At 52.0% G+C, this 12,383-nt stretch overlaps 1 protein-coding gene and 1 long non-coding RNA gene across 4 annotated transcripts in view; one reads left to right on the top strand and one right to left on the bottom strand.

The window, feature by feature from the left end:
- Nucleotides 1-3,188: 3,188 nt before the first annotated feature.
- LOC132359329 (uncharacterized) overlaps nucleotides 3,189-12,383 on the top strand; it is a 67,245-nt gene continuing 58,050 nt past the window's right edge. For all 3 annotated transcript variants that reach the window (XR_009500813.1, XR_009500814.1, XR_009500812.1), the window contains exon 1: nucleotides 3,189-3,380. This is a non-coding gene — a long non-coding RNA (uncharacterized LOC132359329). The remainder of the gene's footprint in view (nucleotides 3,381-12,383) is intronic.
- FBXL22 (F-box and leucine rich repeat protein 22) lies at nucleotides 3,448-7,893 on the bottom strand. Its single transcript, XM_059913091.1, has 2 exons — nucleotides 7,499-7,893; nucleotides 3,448-4,440 (listed from the first exon to the last, which is right to left on the bottom strand). The coding sequence occupies exons 1-2, from the start codon at nucleotides 7,831-7,833 to the stop codon at nucleotides 4,095-4,097; spliced, it is 681 nt and encodes a 226-aa protein (XP_059769074.1). The 5' UTR covers nucleotides 7,834-7,893; the 3' UTR covers nucleotides 3,448-4,094.

Raw genomic sequence — 12,383 nt, forward strand, 5'->3', positions numbered from 1 at the left:
AGATGATCTCTCCCTTTACAGACCAAGAATTCGAGGTCAGGAGAGGGAAAGTGCTGGATCACAGGTACTTAAAGACGAGAGCTGCGAGTCCTGGCTTCCTGTCAGCACGCCAGTGGTGGAGTTGAGGGGGCTCAGTCAGCCCCCTGCAAACATTCAGCCTGTGCCAAAACAGGCCAGTGTGTCCCTGTAAGACAAGCCTTGAGCACAATGTACCCCCCAGCAGGCTCTGTTTCCTAGGGAGCAATCTGGAGCCCCTGACCTCTGAGCATGTGGCCCCAGTCTCTGCTGGCATTGAGGATCAGCCGACTAGCCAGTATGATGTGGTGACTGCGGCCAGCCTCCCACTAGGGGGCACTGTCCTGCCCCAGTGCTGAGGTTCTGCACCCTCCCGCTAGCTTTCACTTTGGCTGCCTTGGCCAAAACTGAGAGTGAAAAGAGTTAGCATTCAGGAGTGGGGCAAAGTCTGTGGTGTGTTCTAATGGAGGCTGTGAGGGCACAGATAAGCCCCAAGCCATTTCCAAGTGGCTCTGGGTCAGGCTCCCATCTCCCCCAGCTCGGCCTTCTCTGGACATGTATTGGGCTTCCTGACTCTGTCTTTCCTGAGCTGTGCCTGCTGCTGATACCAACCTTATGGGAGCTGGGGTCAGTCTTCCAGTCTCGGCTCAAAGGCTGTGTCCTCCATCAAGTGTTGCTTCTTGTGGGTTCTGCTGGGCACTTGGCTTTTCTAGCCCCCTGTGGATGTGAGGATGCCTTTCCCTACCCTCTGCCTTCCAGGCAGTACACAATTGACAAAATCTCAGCACAGTGTCACAGAGAGCGTACTGGTCCTATTTTACAAATAGAGAAATGGAGTCTCCGAGAAGTCATAACTTGTCAGAAGTTATGGCTGGCAGAGCTGGGAGAGCACTCAAAACCCCCCTCAACCCCAGCTGCATGTCTTCTGACTACAGTGACTCCCTTGAGGTAAGGCCTGGCCCAGCCCATGCCCAACACCCAGTAAATGTTTGTGAGATGAATGAGTTGGTGGATTAATTAAGCATGCAGTGCCCCTTGCTCTATGCAAATCTGAGAGAAGACCTTGAAAGCTGTTTTTAGATTAAGCAGGGCGCTGTGTTCTGTACAGTGCCTTTGCTCAGTGCCTGGTGATGTGAATGAACGGGGACTGTTAGAAGGCAGGGTGGAGAGTAGTGCCTGCCTTCCAGGAGTACCACAGATGGGCCTGGGCTCGGGGACCCAAAGGTCCTGTGCAGGGGGCAGGGCCTAATTAGAGCCCTAGAAACAACGCTGGACACAACTGTCAGCACAGCTTTCGTTCTGTGATCACTAGTCTTGGTACGTGAGGGTTTACTAGGCATCAAGGGGAACTTAACCCTCATTTATAAAAGAGCTTCTGTGGGAAAAGGAACCTCAGGGGAATGTAGGTTACCCACTTTCCAGCTGAATATACAGTAACCTTTGTTTGCTTTACAAACACAGTCTCATAACCCTTAAGAGAACTTTGCAAGCAAGATTCTCTAGCTATCCCAATATACAGGTAAGAAAGCTGAGGTTTGAAGAGGGCTGACCTGCCCTTGGTCAGAGGAGAGCTAGAAACCAGGGTCCTGTTTTTCCCCAGTATAAACCACCAACTTAGGGCAAACAAGACCTCTGGGAATTGGGGCTTATCAGAGATGATGAAAGCAAAGCCATGGGGTTTAAGTGGCTCTGTTTTAAACAAACATTTAAGTCCCTGGGAGCCTGAGCTTTCTTTCAACGTTGTTTGCAGTAGTGGCTGAAAAATTGATTTCCTGCAAAGCCTCTCTCCAGAGTTCAGAGCAAGGGTGGGTAAACTAGAAAATCACCCAGAGGACGCCTGCGTCTCACAGGCTGGTAGTAGGCCCTCGCGTTCCACTGCAGCTGGTGGCCTGGCAGGGCTGGCTTTCCCCACACAGGGATGAGGAAGGATTATGCCGGTCCAGGGTCAGTGCGGTTACCGGTTTCTGGGCTCAGGGATGGGTCTAACCAGGGGCCCAGGGGCAGCAACTGAGGCCTTCGGCAGTCCCTGGAGGGGTTTGGGCGAGGTAGGGTGCTGTTTGCCTGCCCACAGGCTCTGCCTAGAGAAATTTCAGCCCCTCTGGGCCTTCACCATCATCTTCTTGGGGCCCTGGCACCTGCTGGAGGTGGCCTGAGTGGGGGATCTCCAGCTCTCGTTTCATCCTCATAATAACCTCTGAGGCCTGGGTGAGGCCCCTCTTACCCCTTATTTTTCTCATCACCTCTCCTGCTTACCTTTCCTTCTCACTCACTCTGTTCTAGCCGTAACACACCAGCCATGCTCCTAGTCTGGGGCCTTTGCGCTGGAGGCTGTTCCCTCTTGTCTGGAATATTTTCCTCCAGACGCTGCACCGTTCTCTCCCCCACTTCCGTTCTCAAATGCCTCCTTCTCAATGGGGCTTACATTGGTCGACCTCTTTTAAGTTGCTTTTTCCTTTCCAGCAATTCCCAAATACCCTCTTACCCTGTATTTTCCCTCTTCCCCAGTACTTATCCTCTTATACACCAATTACTTACTGTCTCTTCCCCCACTAAAACATAAGCTCCATGAGAATGTCTTTTTTTCCTTGCTGTTTCCCCAATATTGGGGCAACGAATTAAGGAACCCATGTGTATGGTCAGGCCTCTCAAGATGGCTGTTCTCTTGCTCTCTGTACATCCCCTGCCTGACCAGTGCCTGTTTCACCTAAACCTTACACACATGACTGATCTTCCTTTGTTCTTGTCCCAGGCCCCAGCTGGGGCTGTTCTTATCAAAGGGGTGGTGAGGGGCGTGCCATTCCATTGGTTTCACTCGTAACTAATGAACCCACCTGACATCAATTCCCCTATAACTGGTAATCTCCCCTCCCCCACCACCAAGCGAAGACTGCCACCATGTCCTGCCCACCATCAGCTGCACACAGTGGGGCGTCACTCCAGGACCTTGCTTCAGACATGTAAGATTCCTCCATCCATTAAACCATTGATGTCTCTGCTGCTGACTCTGGGCTCTTTCTTCAGTCTTAAAGCTGGACAAGTGCAGGCCTTGTAGGCCTGTGGCGTGCAGCCCAACAATGTGAGTAGGCATCAAGGGCCCCTTTCACAAAGAAGAAACACCTGGCCTCAGGTGGTTAAAGGGCCTTGATCTCAGCTGGTGATGGGAGGAGCCAGGGTGTGAGTATCACCCACCACGCCACCATTCTCCCTCCTTTCCGCACTTACCCAAAGTTTCCCCCGTGTACCTAGAACCAGGAGGCTGCAGGATGGCTGAGAGCCCTTCCTTTGGTGGCTAAAGGTGGGGCACCAGTGACTAAAGCCCTGAAGTTGACCTCCAGGCGTGCGCCCACGTTCAGCAAATATAGCAGGTAAAAATTTAACTTTGCATTGCCTTTTAATGGCTTCGTTAAGCAAGGATTTAACCAGGTCTACTGCTTTTGTTTTTATGTCTTTACTTTGGGTTTTTCCAATGATCGTTTCCCTTTATGATGGGAGGACGGCAGAAAATAAGGATAACAATCCAGTTTATGAAAAAATCACAGCAACAAGCGAATTTTGTAGAATCGCGTTTGCAGTCACTGCTAGGAATGCATCTGACAGATGAAAGGCTAGCGGGCTGGGGTGGGCGCGGAGCAAAGCCTCTAGGTAACCCGTTCGATGGCTCTCTAGCGCCCTGTGCCCGGGGTGCCTCCCCTCCTCCCGCTGGTGCAGCACGGAGACGCGCCCCCGGGTAGCTCCGAGCGGCCACGCCTCCCCACGGCTGTTATTTAGACCCCCCCCCCCCAACTGCAACCTCAGCCGTGGAGTATGGGCTAAGGGCTCTCGCACAGCGCCAGGCGGAGAACCGGGTGCTTAGGGGAGACAGGGAAGGGTGCTGGTGTTTAGTAACACCCGAGTGTTCTCCAAGCATCTGGCCATCAAATCTTGCACTCAGCCAATGTATAAAATCGTAGTGTGGGGGAGGCGCTCGTATCCCCGTCTTGGCTGAGAATGTGGCGGCTGTCTAGGGGCTGTTGTTCAATGCAGGCCACTCCTCCCGCTCGGAGGCCCAGGGCCGGTGTCCCAGCCACGGCCCGGCCGGCCTAGCGCAGAAGCTGCTTGCGGAGGGCAGCGCCGGGCGAACGCAGGCCGCGCGGGGGCTGATCGGGGATCATGGCCGCGCTGTGCTCGGCGCGCAGCGTCAGGCGCGGGCACGCAGTGCGCAAGCGGCGCAGGCCGGCCGCGCTCACGTTGCGGCAGAAGTCCACGTGCAGCGTCTGCAGCGCCCGCCCGTGCGCCGCCACGGCCGTCAGCGTGCGGTTGGTGACGCGCGCGCAGTTCTCCAGGCGCAGCGCGCGCAGGCGCGGGCAGGAGCGCAGCAGTCGCGCCAGGCAGTCGTCGGTGACGTGGCCGCAGCCCGACAGCGTGACGGATGCCAGGTTGGGGCACCTGCGGAGAGAACGCGGTGACCGCGGGCCGGGGCCGAGGAGGGTGCGGTTAGCGTGCTAGCGTGCGGCCGCCCCCGGTCACGCCCCTTAGCTCCCTGGTTGGTCCCCGTGCCAACTCTGGGAGACCGGGCAGGCCCTCCCGCTTTTTATAGAGGAGGAACGGGCTCAGAGAGTTTCGGGCACTTGCCCGCGGTGACACGCCGGGATCTGAACCGGGGCTTCTGTCCCGTGTCCCCTGTTCTTTCTGCCACTCCACCCCACCTTACTTTAATCTGCCTGGGCTCTTAGCCCCAGGAGCCCAAGCCCCGGTCCTACTGTGGACATAGGCGATGCTGATTCCAAGGAGGGTCGGCTATAGTTTCTTTGATCCTTTCAGACTTGTTGCCTTGGGTGGGGGTGAGGAAAGCGGTGCGGAGTGACCGCTCCAGTCTAGCTTCAAGCTGAGGCCCTGATGCTCCTGGCAGGACGGTGCAGGGAGGAAAGGGTTTCCCGTGGGGTGGCTTAGAGTCAGGCCCATTCCAACCCGTGAGGCCATCGGGGCACGCCTCTTGAGTATTCGCTCTGAGTTCTAGAGCCCTGGTTTCAGCTCAGTTGACTGAGGCAGTTACTGCATCTCCAGTGGGATGCCAGCCTGTCACAGGCCAGGATCCGGAGGTAGCTAGACCCAGGCCTGAGGTGGGTACAATCAGGGACACAGGTAGCTTGTCCAGAAAGCTTTGGTGGTGGGGGGGGGGGTGGTCTCTGTGCCCCAACCTTACCAGCACCTGCTGGGGGAAAAGATCTTGAGCAAAGTTGGACTTGGCTTATTTGCGCCATGACCTTGATTAAGTCACTCGCTGAGCCTTAGTTTACCTGGGGGTGTGTGTTGGGGGTGGGTGGCGGGGAGGGAATAATGCCTACCAGTGGGGTTGTTGTGATGATAAAGCGAGATTTGGGGTATCTGGAACCTGTACAGGACCTTCTGTAGGCTATCATAACCCATGTTTCCTGGGAGCAAGCAGGACCAGACAGCTTCCAGTCAAGAAGGACCTGTCTCAGGGGTGCAGGCCTTGGCTTCCTGTAGCCAGAGGGATCTGGAGTCGGGCCACAGGGGGTTTCCCTCTCCCCATCAGCCTCCCCCGTTGCCCCTTGACTGCACCTGCCTGGGCCAGCTCAGCTCCCTTGTCCTTGAGCAAGGAGGTGAGGAACTAAAACAGACTGGGCATGGCCACATCCACACACCGAGTGCATCCTGTCTTCCCAAGTCCACACAACTTCCTAAGTCTTCATATCAACCTTCCACCCCCAATTTCATGAATGAGGAAACTGGCTCAGGGAGCTCAAGTGACTTGCCTGTGACATATTTGCTCTCTGACCCAGGACAAATGTCCGAACCTTGCTGGGCCACCTCCTCATCTGTCAGGCAGAGAAACTTACTTTTCAGGGTGGTGGTAAGGATTAGGTAGGTGTTTAAGCCCCAGGGCTGTTAAATGATCCCTTCCTCTAAGAACCTTTAAAATAATCCTGATGCAGGAAGAAACCAGAGAAAGAAAAAGCCAGCTCCTTGCCTGCCCAGCTATCCTCAGCTTTCCTCTCACAACCCCTCTCCCCAGCTGATTGCCAGATCTAGATTTGGTGCATACTTACCAATACCTACTATGTGCTAGTGCTACTGTATCATTTAATCCTTTCAGCATGTGAGATAAGGTAGTTTATCCCATTTTACAGATAAAGAAATGAGGTTGAAAGTGTTTAAATATCTGGGCTGGGGTCACATGGTTGGGCAGTAGCAGAACTGGGGGACTCAGCCCCAAGCCCTTTGCTTTTTTGGTGACACTGGGGACCCTTGCTGTACCTCGACAGTGGCCTTGGAGGTCCAGTCCACACCTTGCTGGTATGGGGGATTAAACCTGGTTCCCCTACAACAAGAATGCAGCAGATTCGGGGCAAGCTTTTCACCCCATACATATCGCCCTCCAGTCTGATTTCTGGGCCTTGTTAAACTCATCAAAATGGCATGGTCCCATCAGGGACCAGCCCCAAGTCCATCTTCTGTTTTCTTCTACTGCCTTAAAAAAAAAAAAAGAAAGAAAGGTGGGGCCAGGCCACTACACTATTTCCTTCCACTCCTTGTTGGGCTGCCAGAATATAGCAGCTGTTAGACTTGGGTGGCAGCAAGCTGACTGAACCTAGTTTGTTAGTAAACAGGGGGGAGTCTTTCCTGAAAGGCAGGACAGGACTGGTAAAGCCTCAGTGAGAATCTGTTCTCGCATGGACCGCTCTGGGCAGGAGGCTGTGACTGTGAAGGGAGTCTCACCCATGGCTAAGCCTCTGTGGGGCTGACAGGTCAAATACAGGATGTATTTGGGACAGACACCAAAAAAATTATTCCGTCTATCTGAAATTCAGATTTAGCTGGGCCTTTTGAATTTTTATTTGCTAATATCCGGCAATCCTAGACTGGGGCAAGTCACACAACCTGTCAAGAGTTCTGGCTTGCTCATTTGAAACTTAGGCTAAAACACTCTCTCCTTCAGGTACCTTGAAGGTTAGTGCGTTTCTAATAAGGAAACCATTATCACCACCCCTACTTCTGGAGCCTGGCTTGGTCAGCTAACCCAGAGCTGAGCACCCTAACTCTCCTTCCTTAGCCGCATTTCACAGGTCTTGGGGTTGGGGGCTTGCTAGGGGCAGATCGGAGGGGTGAGCTGATTGCTGAATCTAGAAACCTCTTCCTGGAGCCTGACCTTGAAAATGAAGGCCCGGCTGGACCCACCCAGCACTTAATGGCTGCCAGGGAGGACAGCCGCCTGAAACACAGGGACAGCTGAAGCCAAGTTCGTCCTCTTTGCCGAAGCAGCTCCAGGACCCGTGAGGCTAAGGGGAGGATTGGTGCCCGTTTCCCCCAGGATTTTATCCATCTTCTGGGGACTGCGCAGTGGGCAGGCTTGGAGGGTCTGCCTTGGGCCTAGTCTGAGGCTCCCTGAAGCAAAGCCGTCTTGCTCTTGTAATTTGCTCTTCCCTGACCCCCGGAAGCCTCCCAGAGCTCTGGATGCCAGCGCTGCTCAGAGGCGGCCTACCTGTCGCACACCTGGAGGAGGAAATCACTGACTAGGCTCTCGTGCCGGCTGCAGATGCTCCTCTGGAGGGCGCTCTTGAGCCAGTCCTCGATGCTGCACACCTGCACGCGGCTGGAGTGCCAGCAGATGGAGAGGCTCCTGAGCGCCGGGCTCAGGAGGAAGTTGTCCTTCTTGAGTTCTGTGAGGGACCGAAAGTGCAGCAGGGGCCAGAGTGCGGGGTCCTCAAACACGTCCTGGAGCTGGGGGCAGGTCCTGGCAAGGTTCTTCCTGCTGTCCTTGTCCAGAAAGGAGAAGAGGTGTAGCAGGCACTCGCGGTTGAGCTGGGTGATGTGCATGGTGCACAGCGGCCACAGAGTGTGGCTGGAGCCCGGGGACCTGACCTCTACCTCCTGCTGCTCCTCCCTAGCTCTGGGCTGGTGGACATATATGGTTGAGGAATGGTGTTTATTTTTGGCCAACAACTGGTGCTGCTGCTCTGACGAGGGGGGAAGCCCAGACCCAGACATACGTGCAGCAGTCTGTGGCTCGGCTTATGTTTCGAGGAATTGAAAATCCTGGCAGAAAAGCAGCGTATTGAAGTTAAATAGCTTCCTTAAAAGGGATTTCTTTCCTTTTAGCTGACCATGGTGTTAGGCGGAGAGCTCTTTTGGCATTTTCACTTGTGCTGCTGGCTAGATCACCTCTGTCTGGGCTTGCAGTCTCTACTCACTGGGAGGGACTCTAATTGTAAATAGTATGTTTTTGTCTCCTAGGACATCAATATGAGTCTTTTGCTCTACTCTTAGTAGGAAGCAGCCTGCTGTCTCTGAAGAGCTAAGGGTGACGGTTTTGTGCTCAGAGGTGTAAGCAGAAGGCATGGGTGACGCTTTTCTCTGTTATTTTGTTCAGTATTGACGGTTTCCAGGCTAGGCTGAACTACCTTCAAATTCTGCTGCTCTCCTCCAGGCAAAGGGATTTCTTTGGTCTCCCAGTTGGCTGTATTTTTACCCTGAGCTTTTTCATAAAAGATTTGTCTTAAGTAGCTTATCTCTCCAAGGTTCTTCTGTGTGTGTCACGTTTTAAACTTAAGTTTACTTGGCTTTACATTTTTCCAAATATGTGTCCCGCTATATCTAGTCTGTATTCCCCAAAATGTCAGGATGGATGAGGTAGCTCTTAATACAAAACTGCTTGAAACAATTTTAAGTTGAAGTATTTTACTCTTTTGCCCTTTAAGCCAGCCACACACCATCCTCCTTGTTGAGTGATGCTTTTAGTTCCTGGAATTAAGCTGCTAGGCAAGTTGCCTGGAGGTCATTCATTAAGTTCTCCCTTCCTAAAGTAACTGAGATTTCTCAGTCCATGGATCCATTTTCTAATACTGCTTCACTCCCAGTCGTTCACCAGACCCTACCGCATTTCCCCTCCTGTGAACTCCTGGCTCTGCGTACTGGTTGGTTGGTTTGTGGGCTACAGTAGTGAGACGAGGAACCATTTTTCCTCTGCTGGACCAGGGAACACCACCTCAGTGGTTACCTTTGTCCCTTTTCCCACATAATTAGAACGGGAAGGAATGGGAATACTTTGTTTCCACTTGCGTGGAGTAACACAGATGAGGCACATACGGCAGACCCTCTTCGGGAACTAAGGCTCGATCGGACCTGGTGCAGCTTTGCCTGTAAAAGCAGAATGCAGCCGAGAGGAGAAGGAAGCCGTCCTAGCCAGCTCCCTTGCGCTGAGGAGCCAGTCTCAGTGGCCCCCTGTGCCTCAGGTACCCCGCCACTGCCGAGGTAAAGTGGAAGGGGTGACTTTTCTTAAAAACAACATGAACCAAGAAACAGCCAAAAGGAAGATGTGTTTCTCAAGGAAAGGTTAACTAGGAGCTGCTCATATTTCAAGCTAATCATTTTAATTGTTCAAATTACAGCTGACAGCCAGAGTCCCTCTTTGGGCTCTAGCTACACCCACCCACTAAAACGGTACTGCTGCACCAGAGGCGGATTTGCTAGAAAGCCTTATTATCCCCACTTTCCCTCCCAAATCCTTTCCAAACCAGTACTTTTTAGAGGGCCGATCCCTGGAAGTAGTTGGTTCTTTCACCTTCCTAAAAGGCAGAGCCGTGTTAAGTGTGCTGGCCACAGGGGAGAGTCATTGTGGTTCCTGGTGGCTTCCAAGCTGCACTCCCGCAGCTCTGCTCGAACAGCAAAAGGTGGGCAGGGTGAACGTTCAGAGCCTGGCCTCTTCGCTGCTTGCCCCGTGGGGTTGTAGGGCGCACCCCAGAATGCAGGGTGGGTCCCTGTGCATGCATGCCTGCCTGCAGGGAGGGATCTGGCTTCGGCCTGGGTGGTGTGACAGCAGCTCCCCCCAGCTCCTCCCTTTCCGCCTGTGGGGCTCAGCTCCGTGGCTGCAGCAGTATCTGCTATGGCCTCTGACCAGCACAGCTGCCAAAAGGAGACGTGTGACATGGGAACTGGAGGCAAAACCATTTGGGCTGCAGGCGCCTTTGTCTTCAGTTTAAGAAGACTGATAGAAACAGGCAAATAAGTAACACAGGAAAACGATGGGTGTGGACACAGGGTGGGTCTTGGGTTTTTTGCTTGTTTGCAGGGGACATAGGGGCAGAGAGGGGTGTAAAGCAGAAATATTTATTTTTTAACAATGGCACTTGTTTGCCTGTTTGGCTTTAAAAGGCGATCCTTTGCTCGGAGCCCCAAACCTAGTTCCTCTGGCTCCGAAGGAGTCAAGTGGACCTCATTTTTATAAAATCAGTGTCACAAGGAAAGACAGGATGAAGTCACTCCGTGCGGGTGAGCTCCCTCAGGACCTGAATGCAGGCACTAGAGGATCTCTCCCACCACCCCCCTGCCCCTCCAGGTCACTCCATCTGGGCCCGTGTGCACCAGCAGCCCCAGATGGTGAGGGGTCTGTAAAAACCTACTACTACCGGTTGACTGACTCTAACGGCCTGTAGCTTGAGCTAAGTACATCATCACTTACTATGCTTCACTGAAAGGTGTTCAGAAATAATAGTCAAAAGGAAAGAGACCAGATCTTTAATGATACTTTCCATAAAACAGTTCAGGTTGGTGAAGCAGAAAAGGGATGTGATTACAACTTAAATGAAATCAGTCACTTGCACAGTTAAACCTCTCAGCATCATACAGACTAGGTTTTAGTGGAAATGATTACGTCACACACAACCAGCACTCACAGAGGGCAGTCTGGAGTCCGTCACAGTCAGACCTGAGGGGGAAGGTACTGCACCCGTGAGGTGATGCACAGACCTTGGACCACAGCATGACGCCACCCACGCCCACCCCTTCCTGTGCTATGGGCACCTTCCTGCGGCCATACGCTCATCCCTTGGGACCCATGCCCTGGATGCAGGAACGGACTTTGCTCAGGAGCTTCTCCAGGGCCTGTGTGAAGAGGCCACTTCAGCAACAGGGGGGATGTGAGAAAGTTTAGGGGACGGTGGAGGTGGAAGTGGGATAAGTATATCGAAATAGACTTATGTACATACACTAAACCAATGAAGAAGAGGTTTGGCTTTAAGAAATAAATATGTCCCCAACCCCAGAAACCAAGCTGCTGAGCAGGTTCCACAGGTGAGATACACATTTAACACTTAACCAGGGCCCATATACTTTACTGGTTTTATTCTATTACATTTGTCATCACTAGACACTGAGTAGAATACAGTGGATAAGCAAAAGTTTCTCCACCATGGAGAGAGATTTGTGTTGCCACAAACTGTTTCTGTCACCCACCTGTGTGGGAGGACTTCTGAGAAAGTTTTCTTGTTCCGAGGAGCCCTGTGACTCGGCCTGAGGCCCTGCCTCAGCACTGCTCTCTGAGCGAGAAGCCACAAACATGCTAGAGACAACACGGCACAAGGGAAGAGCCCCGAAGAGCACGAAGTCAGCTTTTGAAATAGGCGTGATAAAGCTGCACAGTTAAATTTTCAAAATACAGATAGGCACATTTACATCACTGGTGTTCAAGTGCACAGTTCACATGGATCCAATCACTTTTCCAAAGAACCTTCATGATATCCTTCAAACCTGTCTGCTGAAGTAAAATCAAGAAATAAAAACACTACAGAATTCAGAGAGGAGATGTGTTCATTTCCTAAGCCAACAGTGTTGCCTGTGTGAGGACCACTTTCCCCAACAAAGTAGTCTAGTCTGTTGTAAGTTCCATTTGGTATAAAGGCCGCTTTCCTCAACACTGCCCGAGGCTTTCTTGCTGGAGTTATAACTGCTGCCTGTCTAGAGACTAATGATTTAAGTGCAAATGTTAGAAGTTACAGCTGTGTACCTTCTAAACAGAAGATCCTGGACTCATAGGAGCGAGATCAAAGGAGATGCACGTTTCAAGTTCAATGACATGTGGTGTTAATGTACTGATATAGTAGATCAAATTATGTGAAACTGTCATTTTTGTAGATCAAAAACAGTCGAATAGAATTTCACATGGCTCGACCTGTGTAATTTAACATTGTGAACTGTTTTAAATACATGTTTCCCTCTTAATTCTAGGCTGTTTCTAAGTTGTAAGACTTAAACACGATGGCAGAGCTTTTTTCTCTGGAGTGAAAGTGCAGACCAGTGCTGCCTGAGAGGGTTCTGCACACAGGTGGAACTGTCCCAGACCACAGGGCGGTCCTGTGCCACGTGTGGCTGCTGAGCATTTGAAATGTGGCCAGTGTGACTGGAGAACTGAGTTTTTAATTTATTTTTAATTAAAATTAACATTTAGCTAACCATATGTGGCCAGTGACTGCTGTATTGGACAGTGCAAGTTTAGACATAATTGTAATTTGCTCCTAGTTAAAGTATATAGCAGATGTGTTCTGCTCTGAGAAAATGTGGGATTTATCCGGCCAATATTAAAGTGGAAATGG

The sequence above is a fragment of the Balaenoptera ricei genome, chromosome 2, assembly GCF_028023285.1.
Source record: "Balaenoptera ricei isolate mBalRic1 chromosome 2, mBalRic1.hap2, whole genome shotgun sequence".
NCBI lineage: Eukaryota > Metazoa > Chordata > Mammalia > Artiodactyla > Balaenopteridae > Balaenoptera > Balaenoptera ricei.

Excerpts from the sequence above, each read along its gene's own strand:
- FBXL22 (XM_059913091.1), bottom strand. The coding sequence starts at position 7,833 with ATGCACATCACCCAGCTCAACCGCGAGTGCCTGCTACACCTCTTCTCC. Across the intron at positions 4,441-7,498 it reads CTCCTCCAGGTGTGCGACAG|GTGCCCCAACCTGGCATCCG; the intron begins GTAGGCCGCCTC and ends TTCTCTCCGCAG.